Source organism: Hydractinia symbiolongicarpus, chromosome 1 (assembly GCF_029227915.1).
Source record: "Hydractinia symbiolongicarpus strain clone_291-10 chromosome 1, HSymV2.1, whole genome shotgun sequence".
Lineage (NCBI taxonomy): Eukaryota > Metazoa > Cnidaria > Hydrozoa > Anthoathecata > Hydractiniidae > Hydractinia > Hydractinia symbiolongicarpus.
This window is the reverse complement of record NC_079875.1, coordinates 10,719,219-10,743,273: the sequence shown is the minus strand read 5'-3', so window position 1 is coordinate 10,743,273 and position 24,055 is coordinate 10,719,219. Positions and strand designations below refer to the sequence as shown.

Sequence of the window (24,055 nt, the reverse complement as noted above, 5' to 3'; positions counted from 1 at the left end):
ATTTTGACTCATTGACCAATTATTGGCTATAAAAAGAGGTAACCTGGCATTGATCAAATCACAACTCTCTTAAAGCAAATCAGAAAGGTAATAGAATTCTCTTTGATTTGCCAGAGCAGAAATGATTTGTAGTGTAGCAAATTAAGCAAGATAATTACCACTATTTATTCTATTTAGATCGATTATTCTATTTAGATCGATAGATCGATTAGTTTTCGAAATAAATATGGGAAGAATTGAGTACTACACTTTTGCTGTTATTGTTTCCATAGTTTCAGGTAGTTATTTATTATCCTACTTTTTCTTATCCGCTTCTAAATTCAGACAAAATTAGTTGATATTTGCGATATTCTTTGTAACTGACGTTTAAAGGTTTTCCAAACTTTTAACAGTCTATTTTTATTTATTTGAATCTTTTTGTATTAGTGGCAAGTATGTCCCATCATATGACAACCACGATGGCTCCAATGCAACCTCTTAACTGCACCAACATCCCAGAAGTTCCAATGAAGCCATACGATGGAAACATTACTTCCGCCCTTGCACTTGCTAATGATAACATTAGAGTTTGCAATAACATTATTCCATGTAAGTCAAATAATTCCTCCTGTTTATATACTTTTTTCGAAATGTAACACGCTTGGTAAGTTTTGATACTTCTTTTAAATTTTCTCTTCAATGACTTTAGCTGTAGGGACGTCGCTTCTAGCAAGCACTGCGAAGCCACCAAATTAAAATTTATACGTTGCAAGTTTAAATGTCTTTTCCTTTTCAACGTAATGCATTAGCAAATGATTCCCAGTATCTGTTTATTTAAAGAAATAGTCGTATGCCTTGAATCAGAAAAATATTAAAATCTTAATCTCTATTTTTTCTTTCAGTTTTAAATCGCTTTATTGCTAACCTTAAGCTAACTGGTGTGTACCAGCAAATCAATCAAATCATGGATTTGATGAAATACTTACAAATGAGAATGGAGATCGTCAAAAGAAGACTTGACTGTGGACTTGTAATGAGCGTAGAGAAGGCCCGATATCTAAAAGAAATGTATTACAATGATCAAGTTTCAAAAAGAGTATTATACGGTGTGAAAATGCGACTTACAAACATCAAGGAACGACTTGGAAATATTTACAAAAAATAGATTTACAAAAAAGTTTCATTAATATATTTTGTTTTCTATGAAGAATATCGTTTTTGTTGATGGCCATAAATTGTTATTTTTGAAAGACCTCCAAATTTTTTTCGCATTTCACCTTAATTTTAATCACTATTTAATAAAAAGTTTGTCCTTTATTGGAAAATTATTAAAGCTAAAATATGCTAAGATCAATTTAACTCTTGTTCACCAATCAACTTAATGTCCTAAGAATGTGAATGACAACTAAGAAAATCCGAAGTTGTTTTTTTTCAGTATCAATCTTTTATCTTATTTATTTGTTCACTCGAGCTTAAGATTTGAATGTCCCTGAATGTAGCAATATTTTTTTACATTTTCTAGTCACAACTAATCACTTAAAGCTATACTAGTAGGAAGACATAGTACTGAAAAGAACATCAATCTGTAAATCACGCAAACGGTGCATAAAGCTTGTATTTAAAAATGCTTACGTACACCAATTGCTCTTTTTTAATTCAAAACAAACGTGAAACTAACGTGCACTGTATGAAACCAACATTAGCAAGGAGAGTAGTAGAGGTCTGCAATCATCAATTTTTGACCTAATATTAATAAAATTCAAGGTGTTTTGTTACATTTTATCAAGATTGTAACTGATATTTTCAACATTTTTTTTCGGCACGAAAATATATCTTTGAAGTAAATAATTCGATGGGTAGAAAATTATTGTGGTATACAAATTCAAAGAAAAATGTACACAATTAGAACTTCCATTGTATAAATTTTTAGGGAAAAGACTAAATTATAAAAATCAACTTTGACGTTATGTTATCGTTAGTGTCCACTACAATAACTACAACAATAAGTAAAAACGTTTACTGATTATAAATCAGGAAAAACTTGCAGCTTACTCTAAGATTCTACACACTGCATTTAATACTTTTCTGTCAAAAAATCGTACCAGCTATGTCTACCAGTTAAGCACTGGCATTTTCCTAATTTGATATTGCTATTAAGATTATCATTTCCTAAACAAGATAATTTACTAGGTGCGTAGAGGTCCAGATGGTATTATTGACTTTTTGATTAGCCTTTATTACCTCGATTATCCCTTTAGACAGCAGTTTATCCCAAGAATGTTGGTAATGCAACAGTTGTTAATGTAGTAACGGGTTTTACCCCGGCAGGATTATGGATATTCTTTCTTAACTTTGCAATTCATACTGTATAAAATTTGTTTTTGATTGATGGATTGATTACAAGTAATTAAAGGAAGGGGTAGTTAAGCGTATAAAGAAATGACCTTACCTAAACCCTTATATAAGAAAACCAAACCTTGTGAAACGATTCGTGTTGGATTCGACATTTGTATTTAACGCGGTTCACTTGCTCTTGCATCCTTCGTTCCTTACAGTAAGAGCAAGGTTCAGTGAAAGATAGCAGGTTATTTGGACAGTAAAAGGGCAATGACGAGCATCGACTTGTACCTAAAAATAGAGCAGAATAAGAAGAACTTAATTAAGCTTTCAAATAGTCATTCAATAATGACTTCTATTAGGTATAATTTAGTTTATGATATAAAACATATATATTTTATATAATTATATAAAAAAAGCATTTTCGCGAAATAATGATAATAAAACTTTCAACACCTGATTGTGGCGCGTGACCTTATGGTTATGGCGTTCGCTTTGTAATAACAAGGTCTGTCGTTCGGTCCTCAGCGCGGCATATTTAGCAAGTGTCTGTACCACAGCTAAGAGTCAGCTCATGCCATGTGAGGGAAATAGGGTAGGCAATGCGGTGTATACTTAACGTATACATTCAGAACACAGAACCCACATTGCTAGAAATGTTTCAAACACTGAAGTGGCTATATCCTGCATAAATATTTAGAATAATAATAATTTCTAACCTCACCTTTGTCTTTTTATATATTTTTCTAGATTTTGTGACCGTGATTTTCTCCCAAGGCTACGTAGTCAAAAGTGTCTAATCTCTTTAAACAAAATAAACTGTATGTCACATTAAAAGGCGTGTCAAAATATTTGTTTGATTGTTGTTTCCCTAATTTGCACTTCACAAAATAATGTAATAAAGTAAATATTTAAAATTTTATTTACAATGCTAAAATTGTAATCAATTAGTTTGTTTTTCATTAAATCTTGTAACGATATATGCCAAATAGTAGATCTTCGAAAAACACGCGTGAAAAGTGAAATATAAACAAAAAAAATATCAGCAGTTTTTCATACTATAACAGAAAACACATTCAAACAATATTCAAAAAATTATTATAGTTTAAATGTACAGTTTGAAAACGATACATTTCCGTCACAATGGCGTACGACTGATGAATTCTTAGAGTTGTCCCTTTCATAATTTTTGTCTTTTTCGCTGTCTTGTTTCTTGTTGTTTTAAAACATTCGCGCTTCAGTTATTTTCAGCTCTCCATCTGATTGCTTATCTTTTGTGTACTACTACGCAGAACAATAAAAGATGGAGTGTGATATAATGCATCCTTTGTTTAATAATTGTTTTATTCTAAATTAGTTTTAACGCTCCATCTGATTGACTTGCATATAATTTTATAAACGAACTTTTTATATTTCGTAATATATAGGAAGTATTAAGTGCCGGAGAAACTGCCGAAAATCTCTAGCAGATATTTAATATTGGATATCTGCTGAGATATTTGACCCTTGGCTAACGACTGCACGAGTATCCATTCCGCCAGACGCTCCTGCCTGAGGTGCATGATAATAAGAAATATTGTCGACCATTATTAATTCAAGCTTGATTATAAACTTTCATAAGACAGAATCATTTTTCTTATGACAAGGGAAATTAAGGCGGGTTTTCACTATGAGATTGATTCATACCCACATGATTGAACAAATCGACGAAGAAATACACTACACTGGGAAGCGGGCAAAAGGGAAAAATGCCTGAAACATTCTAAACAAACGAAAATTTAATTACATATTTGATGCAGCAACATTAAGACACTATTTAATACGAGCAACCGTTAAAAGATGAAAATGCATTACCAAAGAGGGATTATTTGCAGATGAATGTTGAGGAATTTGAGATAATATTAGTACGATAATTTCGCGGATTTCAGTATTTGGGACACTTCCCCAAAAAGTTCCAAAGAAAGTCCCACAAAGCTAAGAGTTTAGAGGTAAATGGCTGAGAAATTTTGAAAGAATTGGGCGAAAATATTTTTGTTTATTGCATTTATATGTCATGAACTTTTAAGTACATGCGCAGTATCATTTTTATATTTGTGTTATTGTTTTGAAATAAATTTGAATGAATACTATGGTCGAATTTAAGTGGAAACCAATTTTTATAAAAACGCATTCGACCGATTCGATCGATTCGACTACATTCGCTTAAGTGAAAAAAATGCCTTTATGGTGGCCAGGAAATTCTCCCTGTCTTTTATCTAAATTCTCCTGCCCTTACGTTACCAGGTCTACATAAGGTATTTATTACAGCATTCTTTAAATGCTGTAGAAGCGTATGTATAGATTGTGTGTTTTAAATTTTTTTGTACAATCGCGGCTGGACACCCTTTGCATATCAAGAGGTACCATGAAAAGAAGTAAACAACTTAAGAAATTATTAGAACTTTCAAAGATTTATGTTTTGTCAAACATTTGACTGTTATCTCAAATTTACCTCCGGACACACCATTTTAAACCTATTACTATTGCAGACAAGATCTTGGTAATGTCAACTTTTACTTTCGCGTCTCAGTGTCAGACAAGGGTGGGATATTACATAATAGGAAAAACCGCTGCAGTGGTAGTTCGTGTATTAGCTAAATAATTAAGCTAGATAATAGTTTCAAAACCTAACAAGTATTCACTTGAAGAATGGCCAAATTTCAAGAATTGTCTCTTAACTGTTTCAGACACATAATTTATCTTACGATATGGCAGCAAGCAGTGGTTATGATAATTTTAGCTTCATATTATGTATTCTCACAGTTTTTTTCAATAAGTCGCAGAAAAAGCGGTATATGGACCCTCATAACAACTATTTTCACCGACTTTAAGTATCTTTCTAACCAATACTTGTATTTAATCCATACATAACCTTTTGCTATATAAATTTAATTACAAGTACCTACAAGGCAGACATCGCGACATGTGAACTTCTCAGCTTTAAGACTTTACTTAAGGTAGAAATAATGCTGCCATACTCTTTTAGTCGATCCACAAACCAAGAATTTTAAAAGAAAATTGTGCTTTTGCCATTAAAGCTCTGGGACAGCGCGAAACAAAGACCTGAAGATCAAGGCACCTGTACTTAACACTTTCGTTGCAAGTACACTCTATTTTTGTTGCAATCATTACTTCAAGCTAACACAAATGATTTTTTAACTGAAGGTTCGTCTTTTAGTTATTCTTTTCACAAATTGCCAGCATTAATGTATTTTTTTAGCCTTATTCTCGTCCTAGATATTCCGCATCAGTGGGAGGAGATTTAGCATTAAAAAATCTTTTATGTTTAATCCACTCACCAAGGCTTAACTAACATAAACTGCCGAAAACGCCTTTGAATTGACATACATTATTCAGCTACTTGGTTTTGCTATAAGTGTTGAAATGTTATGTTTTGCCTAACAACTGGTAACCATAAAAACCTTAAAAATTGTTGACCAAGTTTAGTCGTTCTATCGCATACAATGGTGTACTCGACAAATAACTTGAGAAAAAATAAACCTCTGAAATATAGTTTTGTTCTAGGTTAAAACCAAATTTATGAAACATTAAATTAGGCTAATTTAAAAAATCTCTATTGCTTAAAAAACCACTATACCAACCTGTGAGAAATATTTATTAGCCTCATAAAAACGAAATGTTTTGGTAACAGTAAGTAATCGATATAGATTTCAAACGTCGTGTTTATCGCAAGACAAGATATTAGCCGAATGACGGTGATTACCACCAAAGCGCAATTTAAACCAAAATACCACTTTCGTTCGTCGGTCAAAAAAAGTCTCGAGATCTCATTTACTAAAGACCATTAAAATATTAAGCATAGACGGTAAAAAATTAAAAGATTAAAATGTAAGAGAAGCTTTTCGTAAAAACTATTTACATCATTTTTAATAAACATCACTGGGCTAAATGACATCCTGATTTTCGACGTAATTCATCATATAAGGGATTTTTTGGCGAAAAAATGCAAAAAGCCATAAATATGAAAGTCGCAAGATATAAATTAAAAGTAGATAACGAAAGTCCTCAATTGCACAGACATTCCAGATGTATTACCGGGACCCCAAGATGCGATCATTACACCGTTAGTTGCACTTGCAAACGAGAATATTAATATTTGTTTACAAATCGTCCCATGTAAGTACATTTACAATATTTTTAACTTTGCCTTTGATGCCATAAAAAATTTGTCTTCTTTTATTTTGGCTTAGTTTTGGTTTTGCTACTTCTTTTTTTTTTCTTTCTTTTTTTATTGTTTCGGTAGTTAATTATTATATTTCTCTTGCTAAAGAAATACTGTGTTGTTTTAAAGTTGTTTGGTGAAATTGTTAAATATGCGCCCTTCTTGGGTGTTTTCCTTCGATGATAATTATCTGAGCTGGGACTCACTCTACAGTGTTTGTTTTTTTTCACCGTTGAACGAATTTAATGCACAGCTCAAAATGATCGTTGTATGCCAGCATTTCGATCAAATCCAGATGTTGCTAAAGCTTCTCCACAAGCGAATTGAAATAATCGAAAGAAGATTAGATTGTGGATTACCCACAGGTGTAGATGAGGCAAGAAACTTGAAATAAATGTTGGAAAATGATCAAATTACAACAAAGTGTTGAATAGGATAAAGATGCGTCTTGGAGGAGTGAAAGTCCAATTGAGATCAATTGACTAATGCGTAACTTGTCTTAATTGAGAATAAAAATTTTTTAAACAACTAAATATTTATTACAAAGTCAAGACTGTAAACTCACATTACTACAAATAACGAGGAAAAACTAACTTTTTTACAATTTTTTCTAATTTTAGCATTTATTTGTTTGAACGACTGTTCTGTGAAAAAATATGTCTAGGTTCTTTAACGCTTATTAAATTTTCCATTGTTTTCCTATTCTTATTAGAATACCTTGTTCATTGGGTTTATGAGTATTTCTAACCCTCAGCCCCCATATTAAATAAGACCCCGTTTTTAGAATCTTAGAAGTATGACACAGTGATTTTCATTTAATTACTTTATATTCTTTGAAGCTGAAAAATTAAAATTTTTAAAAGTTAATTTACCGGTCTATTTCTAATAAAACGTTAGAGGTTATTAAAAAGTTAAGCAATATTGACAACACAAGAAGAGCTATTGCATTATTTGTAAAAAAAAAATATTTCGGAAAAGCGCTTATACAACGTCGAGCAAATAGCGTTTTCTATAATAGTTTCATTTGACTTCACTTTGTTTTAGGAGAAATTTTTATTTCCCGTAGGTTTTGGTGGCGAGTATAATCGGCATTTGAACTAATTGCGTGTGTGCTGGGCCAAAGTCTTCAGTTTTTGTGTATGTTTGTTACCAGAAAAAAACATAATTTTTTTCCGCCTGCGCCTATAATCAGCTGTTGAAAATGAAATACGGATGTGCTATGATAAATATTTACCTATATGTATACACACTATCCGGATAGACTATCTGAGTTCATCGCTAACATATTGCCGCATGTAGTGTAGTGAGTTCGTCTGCGGCTCCCAGTTCTGGGGACCGCGGATCAAATCCCGCTCACTGCTTGGCAGTATGTTAGTGATGAGCAAAGTAGTTCTTCTTCAATAGATTTATGTGATGAGTAAAAATCAGTAGAAGCATCATCATCAGTGTACCATCAGTGCTTTGGCAAATTTATTTAAACCAAATACATACTTTCACAAAAGGTTTTACACAGAAAATAAAACTATAAATCATTTTAGTGGAAGCTTTGGACTTCCTGTGCCAACAACGCATGAATCGTGACACCAAGAAGGACTTTTCTTTTGATAGTACTTGCTTCCGAATATTCTCACCGCTTTGTACATGACCCATGCAGCGGCGTTACAGGGTATTTTTCCAGCCGCTTTCCAGTCTTTGTATTTGCAACTACATATTTTTTTAAAGCCGTTGTACATGCTTTTATCACATGAACTTCTCGTCCAACCTCGTGCTTGTCCCTAATCAAATAAGGAAATATGGTGCTATATGTCTTATGAAGATTTTGCTACTTACCAAGCTAATTTTGTGTGACTTAATGATGAAAGTTTGCAGGAAAGTAATACCTAAGACGTCTAATACCCGTGTTAAAAATACTTTCTATATTTGCAAAACTGCGAAATGTAAGTATTTAAAAGTATTTATTTTCTAAAAGCCAGATAGATTTTCTATCGGATAGTTTTATTTTTGTCATAGGATAATGAACTGGGGAAGACTTTAAAATAAATGGAGTACTTTTTCGAGTTCCTAACTCTTCAGCTTAAAAGGTACAGGTATTTAAAACTCATCCCAATAAAAGATCTTAGTTTTCCAGAACATTAAAATTTATATAAAGGCTTGTAGCTTAAACGTAAAAAGGAAGGGTGTATAAGAAGTAAAATTCCTTTTTAATGTATCTTGATTTAAACTTCGTAGGAAGTTAAATTTTTTTTAAAGAGAAAGAAAAAAATATTGCTTGCTATTCTTTCATTTTTTCCCTGCTTAAAATTTTAATAAAATTTCTTCAAATTAAATATTCTATGAATTATAGGCTTTCTAATGATATAACTGTAAGTTCACATTAGGTACTGATGGCAGGGGAGAAGGTGTTTACATAAAGTCTGCTTTACTTACGCAATAATAACATATGTCATGTTTGTTACAAGATTCTTTAAAAGTTTTTTGGTACGGAAAACGAAGTTTCGATCCTTTTCCGCCACAGCCATTAGTCTTATCCTTGTGACACCTTCCAGCTAAATAAGGAAAGAGGACATAATTAGTTTGGCTACTAGGTGAACCTTTTTAAGAAAATACTATGTCCTCCTTAATCCAACTTTTTAAGAAAATACAATGCCCTCCTTAATCCACCTTAATCGTTCATTACTTGGATATTCTATACCTTCAGGCCTATCGCAAAGTATGTTGATATGTTCACCTGATTTTTTGCAATAAAAAAATTAAATTTAAGTGTATTACCAGGGTCGAAGAAAATACGTGGAATTGGAAATGAGAAAGAGCACTCAGTGGCTGTTAGCCCATCCTAAGAATGGTCTAACGTAGGATAAAAAATCAAAAGCGACGGAGTGTAAAAAAAGCAACACAAATACGGTTACTTTTTAACAAAAATAAAACCTACTCTTAACCAATTAACACCAATATTATACAAATTTAAATTCACAACGCCCACTCTCGCATTTTTGTTCCTACTCGTTATTGCAAAATGAATATTTAATGAATCTTTTATGACTAGACGAAGTTAATGTATAGCTTGATGTTATTTTTGCTTAATGTATATGCTTGGAACATAAACGCAGTTAATGTATAAGACCATGTGCTTTTGGTGAATGATTAAGAAAACATTGAGGTTTAAATTCCTTTTTAATGATATATTATTTCTATAAAGAGTTTGTTGATGCAGCTTTTAGAAATGTACCTAATTTTAGTCTTGGAAAACATATTGTTGCTTACACGAAAGAAGACGTTATTTCCAGCCAATTCCAAGTTATTTGGCCTCAAAATTAATGCCGCATTGTACCAGTATAACTAATGACAATTAAGTTACCGACGTCTAAGTGATGTTCTGACGTCAAGGAAAAGCTAATCTTTCAGATAAAAAAATAAGACATATTAAATTCTTCTTGCAAAAGTCACAAACAGACAAACACACGGAAGTACTGTATTATTATGTAGAACTAGTCAGTAGCTTGTGAATTAATCCAGTCCTTTATATATCACAGTTCGTGTTTCCGTAAGACGACTTTTTTCTCGCGCACAAACAGAAAGACGGAATGCGGCTATTATTAAAGATACTAGTCACAACACGGGGGAAATTCACGGGCTCGCCTACTCTTTAGATATCGCATTTTGTGTTTACGTAACAGGCAGACACACAGACAGACGATGGCTGTTGTTTTGGAGATGTTATCCATATAAATTTGGTCACTTACTTCTTCGTCTTGTTAAAGCATGAGAGCAACGTCTCCTTCTTGTCCACCAACTTCTTCTTCTCCGGGACGATCGTCTCCGTCTTCGTCTTCCAAAAAATAATGGTTCATTCTTTATCTCCTCATTCATAATTTCGATCTCTTGTTTATCTTCCGGAACATCAACAGAAATATCATCTATTTCGTTAAATTCGTTCTCTGTGAAATCTTTTGCATCTTGGTTAGTTGCAAAAGATTCAGCATCGTTGCCGGCTATTTCATGCGCCAGTTTTTTTAACATTGCTTTGTTCTTTGTTTTGTAAGAAAACGCTAACTCCAAATGTGCTAGTATAGCAAACAGAAATATCAACTTCTTCATTATCTAAAAAACAAAAAAACAAGATATACAACTAATTTACCTCGTAAAGAAATTTGATCAATTTTTGTTTGTTCCTTACCATTCTTTTACTCAGAATGTTGAATCGATTGCTTCTCCAGTGCCAAATTCTTCTTAAAAACCATTTACATGAGACAGTCTTTATAAGCTTCACCTAAATACTTCGTATGCCTCATTAGTTTTACATTCTCACCAACGAGACTTCCTTATCAACCTCTTTGTATTGTCCTACTTTCCTTTCAGACAGTGTCATATTATTGATTTAGTACGCTGCTATGGAGATTAAATGATAGTTTAAGATATAGGAGTAAGGTTTCAGTTTCTAAAATTTTAAGCCGTGTTTATTTGCAGACCACTTTGTCAGCTGATTTACTTATGGTTGCAGGATCTGTAAAGACTAATCATAATAACAAGAATTTTCAAGGCTGTCTTCTTTATATCTGTTTATAAGAAATGATGATGGTGGATTTCAGTGATGGGATGATGGGAGAAGGATCTCCCGAAACGTCACCTACTAAACTATCATGTTCAAGAAATAATAAACTTTCCACAGTAACGTGGATTTCAGTGCTAGTCTTTCTGCATTAACAAACACACCGTCAACTTGTTGCCACAAGCTGTAAAGATGTTAAGACGAAAACATGAGAACATCAACCTTCTAATAATAACATGACATGTAAATGGGAGTGATAAATGAAATACATATGATTAGTGATGTGTTAACCTCCATTAGATGAATTATTTCACTGGAACAGAAGAAAGTTTCGTTTGATTGATGGGTCTACACTGACTGGAGAAATTCCATAAGCCAATCAAATTTATCGATATCATTCTACTCAAATTCTAAAAGATGCACTCTGAAATAGTACTCACATGCTGCTGGCAGTTAGCGGACTTTAGGCGGGCAATTTTTTCGTGGTATGAAATAGTGTTTGTTTTGTAACGATTTGACTTGAAAATGGAACACAAAATAGAACTATTTTTTGTAAGAACGCCTCGCGTAGTCTGGGTAAAAAATCACCCTGGATATGAACAAAATTCATAATCTGCACTCTTACAAATCAATGAGTAGCAATTAGACTGCAGTTAGTTTTGTTCATAACGTTTAATTTTTTGTTGATGTCTTTTTTTGTAATATATGTACCATTTTTTTGGTACTTCCTCATCCTTAATGATTAGTATTCATGCTTGGATTAAAGGAAAGTTTAGACAAGAAAACCTGTTCGGTCACTCTTAAGTGCGCAATCTGTGCAAAATGCAGAGCCCTGTTATAACAAACATGGTTTTTGGACGAACTATTTGTTAAATTAAACGAAATATCGCTGTTGCTTCATTTTGACTAAGAGGTACTAAGGAACAGGTTTTTTGGCCAAAAAAAAGTTATAACTCACTTGGAATCAGATCATTTTTGGTAAAGATTACAGATGAGTTTTTTGAATATAAAGTGAAGACAAAATCTAGAACTAGCAAACTAATAACAAGAACAAAAATTATAATTTCACGGTAACTTTATATTACAAAATATAAAGTTACCGTAAAAATTTTCGCGAAATATACTATAAAATTTGGAAATAACATAAAGAGCATTTAACTAACATTGTTTTTGAACGAATCAATAGAAGCCATCAAACAGTTAGTTAAATCTACCCCACTCTCATAAGCTTGGTTTCCATCTAGCGTTAATTTGCGTTAAGCAGATGAGCTAATTGAAGTTAATTTTTTTAACGCCTAATCGAAACGTCGATGACTAATTAGCGCACCTGTTTTAACTCCGATAAGCGGGCGGTTAAATATCAAATTATTTTGATTTTTTAAGGTCAATTAGCGCGAAAACACTTTTGTATAAATAAAAAGTTGAGCATCTTATGTGTGCAAAAGCCATTTCTACAAACAGTTTTGTCACAACGGCGGGCAAAGAAAAGTTTTATATTTAAAAGATTATATAATAATTCTTCTAGAAGATGGTTATTTTCTCCATATTGCTCTCGTTTTACAAGAAATTACGGTTCTAAAATCTCGACCGTTTTGTTTTTTCCTTTTGATCTTCTCCTTTTAAACCTCGTGAAAATCCATAATGTAATGTCCTCATCGATGTTGAATTAAAACAGCGTTAATTGTTCTACGGCTTTAGCCATAGAAATTTAAAATGGGAGTTTTTATTGTCACCGTTTTTACTACCGCCACTAGTAACGCTTGGAAGGGTACCAGTTTAGTGTAACGGTACGTAAATTATTAGTTTTTTGAGTGCTGATAACAGAACTGCCCTGTTGAACGGTATAAAAGGTACAAATACCTTTTATTTTTACAAATTTTACAAATTATTTTGCGTCACTATTTTATGTTCAGCTGGTTTGCCAGTTTCACCAAGCTACAGCGGTCGTTTCTTATCTTTTTTTTAAGATCTTAAATTTATTGTAGCTAGATTTGTATTTGCTTACAAGGAGTTTAAACAGTTTAGGTTTCATAAAAGCAGTGTTTACAAACTTGAACTCATTTTTCTAATTTCATATTTTTCTTACGTCTTTTCCTAATTAATTAATTAAAAAAAAATCTTTATAGTAATAACCATATTCTGTCTGTCTTTGCGCAACATGACATCGCTAGTAGCGAGACATACGGAATATTATCACGGCCATGCAGCCGACCCCGTGTTTTGTCGGCTTTGTCTTGACCGATCACGCGTAATAGACCAATCAGTTTTGATTTGGAAGTGATAATGTTTTGTAGGTCTCCTTTTGATCCTATTCTTCTCTGAATACTTTGTGTCAGTAGCATTATTTATTTTTTGTGTGTTTTCACATGTTAAGATGAGTATTTCATCACGTTTTCTAGCCACTTATAATTCTTAAACTAATCAATTTTAAGATTTTGAGCAGCTACAAACGTAGATTTCAAAGCAGCTAGCTAGCTATAGCTACATATATTTAATTCTGTTCTTTAGTAGTTTTTCAATCAGTTCGGTGTATTATTATTAATTTGTATTTTGGGTTGTGGCTATCTAGCCAGCTCTTAGTACCTCTGACTCTTGGATGTGAGGGTAGCCAAATGCAGTTTGGCTGCAACAAAATCCTTAATAATTATTATGCCAAATGCAATTAGGTAGGTACACCTTTTATTGCTGTTATAAAAACCTATTCCGGAAAATAAAATTGCTAAGTAAGATTTCGAACTGGGGAGGGCTAACAGCAGGCTGTTTCCAGTATTTTTGTGTTAACCGAAGCTGTGATAAAGTTTTTATGAAAAATGATACTACGCCGTTTCGACAGCGGGTCGAATTATTATTAATTAAAGTCGGGGGACTTTAATTAATAATAACGGGGACATTTTTCCGCACAATGAGAGAACTAAAGCAAATACTCCCCAGCAAAGCATTGAAAAAAATCAGTAATACGCCGTACGTCATCTCCCAAAGTACTCAATATAATTAACTTTGAGGTGAGAAAATAGCGCAAAAGAGTTAACGTGATCTAACGCGAGACGGAAACCAACTTTTAAAGGTAATTTGCGGTACTTATGGGCAAAGCAAAATATGACCGTTCTTTCTAGGGAATGTTTTATAATAAGCAATGCTCTTTATCCATTCCCCTGAAAAAATAACAAAATGGCAGACATGCGCGAGTAAACCACAAGACAAACCAGATCTAATAAGTCAAATATAAACTCAGAAATTATAACCTCACTCACAAGCAGGTTTTATTTATATTTAACATAACCTTTATCCACAGGCAACTTTTCAAAGCAGCTTAAAAGATGCTTTACATTTATAAATAGCTTGCTCAGAATTTATTTCTTAAACTTCTTATCGTATATATATTTCAAGTTATATTACGTTGCAATACCCATTCCTAATTAAAGTCTGTTTGTTCATTAAAGACGCTTTATAATTGATTTTGACCTCTCCACCTCCCTCGTTTTTTGTTTACGACATATGTGATATTCAAATTTTTAACTCCAGCCTCCGATCATGTCTATTTTGATATTTGCTTCTTTACTGTATAAATCTAGCTTTAAGCAAGCGTTTAGTATATCACATCTTTTAAAAATTAAAAAGCTGCGGTACATCGAGAAAAATTTAGGGAGAGGTGATTCCAAAAAGAACTACAGAGCAACGCCACAATTTCCAAAGTGAGGGGGCTTAGGCATAGTGTGAAATTTTAAGATTTGAATGACAATCTAGTGGTGAAGTAAGTTGACGAAACAGTTGAGGTCCAGAGTGCGCTGCAAGCCACCTGGTAGGGTCTAGGGTCAAAGCTCCAGCAAACAAACGCATTTTTAGAGTCCTAAAACACGTAAAACGGCTGTACCTTGAACCTCAGACTAAAAAATTGCATTATTCAGTGAGATAGCCTGCAGGTTTTCTGCATGGATAACATCAATTTTTACGCAGTGAAAGAGACACTTATTGGCAGAAATTAAAAAAATTATTACTTAGCAAAAAAATGGGGCGAGGAAGGGGGGGGGGGGGTTAAAGCATCCCCAGCCCTCTATTGGCGCCGCCCCTGAACTAGAACAATGAATTATTTTGCTAATGGGAAATATAGCTTATTGAGGTGGAAATTGCGCTATTAAAAGATCTGCTCTTTTGAAATCACTAGTCGGTGACCCGTGAAAAAATCCACGGGGTCGCCCGTCCTTTATGTATGGCATTTCGTGTTTCCACAACACGACGTGTTTCTCGCGCACAAAAAGACAGACGGAATACAGCTATTATTAAACAGAATAAACATAATAGCTTTGAAGATGTTAGTTAAAATGATTTAGAACACTAACATCAAATTTAAAAAAAAGTTCTGAGAAAACGATTTATGATAACGGGATATGCAGACTTTCTCAATCGTGGAGAGTCACCCTATGGAAAAGTATACCTTTTTTCAGCACATTAACAATTCACAAAATAACCATGCTGTTAACTCAACTGCTTCACTGACTTACAAAAAACATTAAAATAACGCAAACCAGTAAATATGTTTATCTAAAATTATCAGGACGATAAGATATTAACTTTTTCTCGTGAATTAAACTAGAAAATCAAAGTATGCGTGCAAGAGAGAGCTTTGTATCGCGATTGTTAGCCTATTATCAGGAATTATATTTTCAATTTCACCATTTGGAATTGTCTTGAAACTTGGTGGTATTAAGTCATTGTTTTTACGTAATTTCACTAATGTTTGACACCGTCCGCACAACAGCGAAACAATATTTGCTTTAACTTGCATTGCTCTAGCTGTATAATTAAAGAGTCATTAGTCAATGACTTCCTTCGAAGGTCTTGATTACTCTGACCTTAATAACGGAGATCACAATTGCCCTGATGACTTTGGTTGGGGTATGTTGTAAATAAAGGTCGAAATTCCTTAAACTATTTGATGAATAACCTCATTAATTTGTTTATTTAATGATAATGAGCTTTAAAAGAATTTGAAGTTTAGATCAATAGGTCTACTGTTAACAATCAGAAAAAAGAATTTTAACTTCACTTATCAGAATTTGAAATTCTTTAAAAAACACGTGCAAAATGTAAACATTAGCCGTGCAAATTATGTAATCCTCTAAATGGACTAAAGGTCACATTAGATCATGTTGAAGCCTTGAATAAAATGTGTAGTGAAAAATAAATAGCCAAGACATATATTGTCTCTATTCCAGTCTGAAACTTCATCCTCAAGTTATAAAAGTTAAATAAAATGGTGCGTTTTAAGAAGTTATAAAATGCAAACATATTAACTTTCTACAAACTATTCCACATCAAAAATGCAACACACAAAAGTTATTTCAATGGAAGATTTGGACTTCCTCTTCCAACAACGCATGGATTTCTACACCAAGCTGGACTTTGCTTTTGATAGTATTTGTTTCCAAATGCTCTAACAGCTCTGTACATACCCCATGCTGCCGTTTTGCAAGGTATTTTTCCAAACGCTTTAAAGCCTTTATATTTACAGCCACATACTTTTTTAAAGTCGCTGTACATCCTACTGTCGCAAGAACGTCTGCTCCAGCCTTGCGTTTGTCCCTAAGAAATAAAGAGATTGATTGCTATTAAAATTTTACCCCAAACATTGTCAACAGTCAAATAATGTTGAAATAAAGATTTAAAATGAAAGAAAATAAAGAATCAAAATAGCTATATGTACTCAAAACTATAATACATTATGTGTATTACTGGTATAAGAAGATAAATATTCCACTTCTACTTACGCAGTAGTAACAAATATCATGTTTATTACATGACTCTCTAAATGTACTCTTGTAAGGAATTGGCACATTAGATCCCTTTCCACCACATCCGTTACTTTTCGTGTAGCAATTAGCCGCTAAAACAAACAAAAAACAAACCTTTTAATAAAGATACTGTACGTCTGCAGAAAGGACCCTAAACGAATTGCTCATGATATGGTCACAATGGTTGAACGCAGTGACTAGGATTGGTCAAAACTTAAGCATTTCTAAGACAGGTTCAAAAAAGGTGCGCGATTAATAAAAAAAGTCCACAATTTTCACACTTTGATAACACGAACAAGATTGAAGTTTCTCAGTTTTTAAGGTGTGTTAAATAATTCAAAATATTTTTACGACCTACTTCTTCGTCTTGTTAAAGCATGGGAGCAACGTCTCCTTCTTGTCAACCAGCTTCCTCTTCTGCGAAGTAATCGTCTCCTGAGAAACGAACGCCTTCTGAGGAACGAACGTCTTCTGAGAAACGAACGTCTTCTGAGAAACGAACGTCTTCTGAGAAAAGAACGTCTTCTAAGAAACGAACGTCTTCTGAGAAACGAACGTCTTCTGAGAAACGAACGTCTTCTAAGAAACGAACGTCTTCTACGGAAAGAACGTCGTCTGCGAATCCAACGTCTTCGTCGCCTTCCGAAAGGCAACGGTTCGTTTTTCAACTTCCCCTTCTGTTCATCCTGTTCGATAACATCATCAAAAGCATCATCTATCTCATCGGAATTTTCCTCAGGAAGATCTTTTTCCTCTTGGTAACTTTCAGAATTTTCGTGATCCTCTCCAGCTATATCATGCGCCAATTCTCTCAACACTTTCTTATCATCAGATTTGTAGGAAAACGCTAACACCAAATGTGTGAGTAAAACACACACTAATATTAGCTTCTTCATCCTCTGTAAAAATAAAAGTTGCATTTCAAAATTACTCAAGAAAACTATATTGAAGAGAAGTTATAGGAACAACGGTTCATATGTGAGTTTTTGACTAAGTAAATTTATACACCTGGACTTTAGATTTCCAAGTATTGCAAGCTAGAAGTCGTGCTTTCAAATCCCTCACGATTTATCCTAAACTTTGCAACGCTTTAGAAAATAAAATGCAGATTTAATTTAGATCAGTCAACCTAGTAAAAATCAAAATGATTGTTCGTTTATTACATCAGTTACCTTAATACTAATGTGTAGACTTCAAATCTTCACGCTATTGGTAGTTCTGTCACAAGATATACAAATTGCTTCTTAAATGACCAACACCTAGTAAAGGAATTGACTCCATAGAGCGCTTTTTATAGCGTTTATAAGAATAATATTCACGATTCAGTAATTACCAATGAAATCAATCTTTTACGCTTCCTAGTTTCTCTTTCAAGCAGTTTACAAATTACCAACAAAATTAAGTTTTAGCTATTATACTTCCTACATTCTCTTTCAAGCAGTGTACAGATTATTGACTTAATTCAGTTACTAAGGGAACATTTAGAAACACATTTTAAGAACGGTAGCACATAATCAAAACATCAGACGGAGAGTACAAATATATATTTTAATCGGATAAAATAAGATCTCCTTCAAAAAGCTTTTATACTCAGATTACTTCAGTGTAATCAATTTCATAATCTTCTTAGGCCCTAATCAAAGACCTAAATACTCCGTCGTAGCAAAATATTAAGTAAACAGCTTTTTTTATTTTATTGAATAATTTTTTGCGAAGTTAAAAAATTAACTGTAAATGACAATTTGTTGAGAACTGATAACAGGTAAAACGGTGGCGAACAGCCATATGGACTACTTAAGCGCTCTAGTAAGCATAATAGCCTTTTTATAAAACTTTATCGCAACTTTGGTCGGTTTAAATAAAAACAAAGGCAACAGCCCGTCTTACCAAGTCCAGTTTAAAGCTGTTGTTTCTGTATTCCGTAAAGACATCATTTTATCAGTTGGTTCATCGCAAGTTTGCTGGACAAAAAAAATAGTTGGTAAAGCTGCAATACATGCGATACGATAGATAATTGACAAGTAGGATTTCAATGCATTTATTCTGGTTAAAAGAATGTACTCTCACGTAATGTTTATGTCATGTATCTTTCAATTCATGTAATTGCTTCAGTTTGCTGCCAAGATTATTTCCGCGTGTGATGGTAGAACTTTGGTTTCTACAGCAGAAGCAAGTAAATCTTCGTGCATAGATAAACGATGATAAAGCGGTTGGATGTTTAAAACAAGCTCTGCATCAACATTAACACAAATCTCAAAAGACAAGTCGGAAAAGCAATAAGGTGTGAAGATTTCAAAAAAGTAAAAAAAATTTCTAGCAAAGTACTTTCTTCTCAATAATGCGCCTATAACTAAAATGCTAATTAAAATTTCGAAAATTGTATTACAACCTGCATACAGTTCTTACATATTCTTTGTTTTAGCCAAGTTATTCGAAAAGTATTTGGTCTACATTTAACCTCGTTCCCATGGCTTTTTAATTTTTTCTGTCAAACACGGGTGGATTAGAAAAAGCCTGGGTGACAAGTCTACATTCCATGGTCATTATAACTTTCTCGTTTGCCGTGTGAAGAGTTTTATAAAATGGTAGACGTTACCAATCAAAACAACTTCATTTAAAGGGACTGTACGGTGAAAAATATATATACCTTATATCAATTCTCCTCCACTTGTTATTAAAGAAAATCCCCTTCATTCACTTCGTATTTTATTATTATAGAAGTCTAACCTTTTTTCTTTATTGACTTTCTTCGTGAAGCATGACCTTCGCTCATGGCGGGAATAAGTCTGCATTGAAAGTGAGGCTGGATAAATATGTTTGCGTGTGACGTAGAGCAATTCAGAAACAAATCATAACAAACTCATTGTATGGAATGTGAGGCAAAAAGTTAACGCCGTATTTATTTATTTTTTTTATATTCGTGTATATATATATTAGACAGTTCGTAGCTAATTTACCCCCGTATCATATATATCACATGAATTATTCATATATATATAAATAATTCATTTTTTTGTACGAGGTACACCGTTCATTCAAAAATGAAAGGCTAGCGATGAAAATTATCAACTTAGGTCCCAGGATCTTTTTTTTTCATTACTTTGTTGACGGAAAAAAAGAAAAGGGATTCGGGACTAAATGATAAATAGCCTCAACGTGTTTTGAGCATGAGAATAGCTTTTAAAAAAAACATGCGTGAAAGGGATATTTCTTTTCGTAGCAAGTTAGCGGGTTCGAAGGTTCTTCATATTTTTACAAATATGTCTTGTGCTGCTTATGGCTGTGATAACAAGAAAAGAAAAAATAAAGACAAAACTTTTTTCAGCTTGCCTAAGGACCCGCTAGTAAAAAAAGCTTGGATTGCTGCAATAGGGACTAAAGATCTTCCCATTCAAATTTTTGTTTGCTCGGATCATTTCGACGAAAGTTGTTATGATCCAAGTTGGGATCGTCAGGTCAAAGAGTTTTATAACGATCGTCCTTGTAAACGAAGACTTTTGCCAAAATCCATACCCACTATATTCGCTCACAAGCGTCCTTCTAAGGAACGCGCGACTTTAAAATCGAGAGCTGAAAAAAAACAATCAAAAGAGGTAAGCCTAATATATATTGAAATATGTTTTTTCATCGCTGCTCTGCTCATAATTCCCTCATTACTTTACATCTGAAATACTTAGTAAATATACCTCATTCCCAGTGCTCTTGTTTTCAATTGCTGCAAAACATAGGCAAGAAAACTTTAAAATTAATTTAAGTTAATTGGTAACGAGATTACTGCATCTATTAACATTTATTTTTGTAGTTAGTGGAAGCAGCGTTGGTTGAGGAGCTTCCGCAATCCTCCTCCGAGTCTTACGACAACCTCGCATATCCAGACTGTGAATTTGAAGTTGTAAGATCAGACAAGCCAGACAGACAGAGACAGTCATGAGACAACCCAAACTCTTTTTTTGTCTTTAAGCTATAGCTAGATTCACATTTTTAGTTAAGCATTCATTTTTTTAGCTAGGTTTGTACAATCCTTTGAATATTCTTTTTGAAAATATATAAAGAAAATATATATAGTTTTGATTGTTGAAATGGCAACACAGTCATCGCAACCCTGTCTTTCCCTCTGCTCACCCTTTCCAATGTTTTTGTGTCTCACATATTTAAACACTTTTTGGCAACCTATAATTAAGTTTCAACTTTTACTTGAGCGTACAGTACAGTCTGAATGTAATCTACCGCGTACACGCCAATATCACACCTTTGCGTGGATGAAGGCAGTCGTTTGTCTTTTGTTATTATTGAATCCCTTAAGGGTTTTGCGAGTTTATATTTGCATGTTTAAAAACAATGCGCTCACGAAGAATTATCGGAGCAATTATATTTCTTGTAATAGTTAGAAGCATTGTGTAAATGTATTGATAAGCTATTCCCTTAAGTATTAGGGTGAAGTAATTAAATAATAAAAATCTTTCGCGAGAATGTATTGTTAATTTAATTACTTAAAAAGGTTCTAGTGCATTTAGGGGCCTTTGCCCCAGGAACTATCAATTCTCTACACTGTCTTACCCAATTATCCTCCTCCATTCTTTCCAAGTGCCCCAGCCAATTCAATCTTCTTATCTGGATAACATCTTTAATTCTACGAAGACTTAGCCTGCTTCTTAGCTCATCTGAACTCTTTCTGTCTCTCAGACTGGCGTTACACATCCACCTAACCATTCTCATATTCCTTTCTAAACGGTCAAGATCTTCCTGGTTCACTGCCCATGTCTCACTACCGTACAACATAACACTTCTTACACAGGCCTCATACAACTTACCTTTTGCCTTAATTGACAGGACTCTGCTAGTCAACAAAGGAAGTAACTCTCTGAACTTTTCCAAGCAGAACCTATCCTGCAAGTAACACTTCTTCCAACACCCACTTCACTGCCCAACATATCACCTAAGTAACAGAAGTTCTCAACTATCTCTAATGAGCCACTGTTGTACATCATTAAAGCTGGAAATACTTCATTCTCTATAATCTTACCTTTGCAACACTTGGATACAAACTGAATGTCAGCTCTTAACCTTCCACTAATACTACTGCACTTCTTATGTACCCAATGCTTGCAAGTCTGACAAAAAATTGAGTTACTACCAACCCCTTTCCTGCAAACTCCACAAGGCCACTTTCCAACTACAAGGTCACAATTGGCTGCAATGCTACTAATCATGACTTTAGACTTTGCTGTGTTTACCTTTAGCCCTTTCTCTTCTAGTCCTTTCTTCCATTTCTCAAACTTTTCAACTAGTTCTTCCATCGACTCTGCTATGAGAACCAAATCATCTGCATACAATAACTCCCATGGACAACCTGTTCTGAACTCCATCGACAGCGCTTCTAAGACTAGAATAAACAACAAAGGACTAAGTACAGAACCCTGATGTACACCAACATTTACACTAAATTCATCACTAAGTGAATCGTTAATCCTGACACGACTTCTAGCATTGCTGTACATAGACTGTACCATCGTAACTAGCCACTCATCCACACCTAATTTTCTCATAGCCCACCAAATAACTTTGCCACTCTATCAAAAGCTTTCTTTAAATCTACAAAGGCAAAATAGAGATTCTTTCCTTTTCCTAAATACTTTTCCTAAAGCTGTCTGAGTAAAAATATTGCATCTATAGTGCCACGCCCTGGAACAAAACCAAATTGCTTCTTATCTATATCAATTCTTTCTCTAAGTAACTTATCAATCACTCTTTCAATAACTTTCATTACTTGATCAACCAACTTCAAACCTCTATTGTTACCCCTTTCTAATGCATCACCCTTGCCCTTGAAACAATTCACTATTATACACTCGACTGCCACTCACTCGGAATAGCACCATCCTTTATAATCTGGTTAGCAAGACTTGTAATAAGCTCAACTCCAATATATCCAGATGCAGCCTTGCCAATCTTCACCCAAAATGCGATCTAAAAAACATTTCTATCGCCGCTTTTCTCTTTTAAACTTTTAAATTGCAATCTAAAAAAGTATCTATCACTGCAGACAAATTAAACTTTTCTAGACAAATAACATTTCATAAAAATACAATCGTGTCCATGATGAAAAAGTTTATCAAAGTAACTTTATATTAAAATACTCTTTCTAATTCAACTCCAATGACTAATTTTGTAATGGAACTAAACTAAACAACTATTATAAACTTTCATATTTAATATCTGTAATTAAAAATTTCAAAAGAGTTCGCGCAAAATAGATTGCTAAAATTGATCTTGCAACCTATTGTGATTAAACAATCGATCGCGTGGGGTCATTGTTTATCAGTGAGGCAATTATTTTCTTAAAGAAACAAAAGCTATCGAGATGTTATTGTTCTGTGTAACTATTCATGCGAGTTTCGCGGCCGCGGTAGATTACATTCAGACTGTACTGTATATATATATATACCAACCTAATTACTTGATTATCTATACAAGTGGCTCTAGCATTTATCTGGCAACTCTGCTTGCTTCTTAACTCCATGGTTTTGACTATAAACCATCCCTTAAAACAATTTTGCAAAAATGCTGGTATACAAGGTGGCCTTTTCTGCAAGATCAAGCAAAAAAATTGGCTGAAACATCCTAGTTTTGTGAATTATGTGTATGATGGTTTTATACCAATCTGAGACCCACTTGAATTATCTCTAAAGTCTATTTGATGATCAAAATGGTTATAATACTTGGTGACTTGTCTTAGATGTATATAGATAATAGCTGCATGAAACATCGCCATGAACCTTTTTCTGGTGCTCAAAAAACAGATGCAACATTAGGAAAACTTGGTAAAGTGAATTTCAAATAGGGATCAGTGAAAAAGAGCACATGTGGCGACAAAAATTTTCTTAAAAATATTCTTCAGGTTTGTTTGGTATGTATATATTTAATGAATGAATGAATAAATGAATGAATGAAATAAACATATATTTCAGTTTACTAAGGAGATAAATACATTATTGATTAAAAATTATGCCCTAGTAAACCCCGGAAACTGCCAAAGTTAGCAGAGCTCGAAGTATGACAGCCATTGTGGACAATACACAACACACAACTTACACAGCAACAATACAAAACAAGGCAGACAAGCAAAAAAATGTGAAAATATTGCAATTCCAAATCCCAAGAACAAAAGTGGTGTGAAAGTGA

The 24,055-nt window shown here is 33.6% G+C and overlaps 2 protein-coding genes across 2 annotated transcripts; both read right to left on the bottom strand.

Annotated features, from left to right (window-relative positions):
* Positions 1-7,979: 7,979 nt before the first annotated feature.
* Positions 7,980-11,104, bottom strand: LOC130637989 (uncharacterized). The gene is made up of 4 exons (XM_057446968.1): positions 10,713-11,104; positions 10,279-10,636; positions 8,966-9,084; positions 7,980-8,313 (listed from the first exon to the last, which is right to left on the bottom strand). Exons 1-4 carry the CDS (start codon positions 10,713-10,715, stop codon positions 8,068-8,070), a joined length of 726 nt encoding a protein of 241 aa, XP_057302951.1. The 5' UTR covers positions 10,716-11,104; the 3' UTR covers positions 7,980-8,067.
* Positions 11,105-16,267: 5,163 nt separating this feature from the next.
* Positions 16,268-18,210, bottom strand: LOC130637973 (uncharacterized). The gene is made up of 4 exons (XM_057446966.1): positions 18,046-18,210; positions 17,232-17,772; positions 16,850-16,965; positions 16,268-16,664 (listed from the first exon to the last, which is right to left on the bottom strand). The coding sequence occupies exons 2-4, from the start codon at positions 17,767-17,769 to the stop codon at positions 16,419-16,421; spliced, it is 900 nt and encodes a 299-aa protein (XP_057302949.1). The 5' UTR covers positions 17,770-17,772; positions 18,046-18,210; the 3' UTR covers positions 16,268-16,418.
* Positions 18,211-24,055: the final 5,845 nt, after the last annotated feature.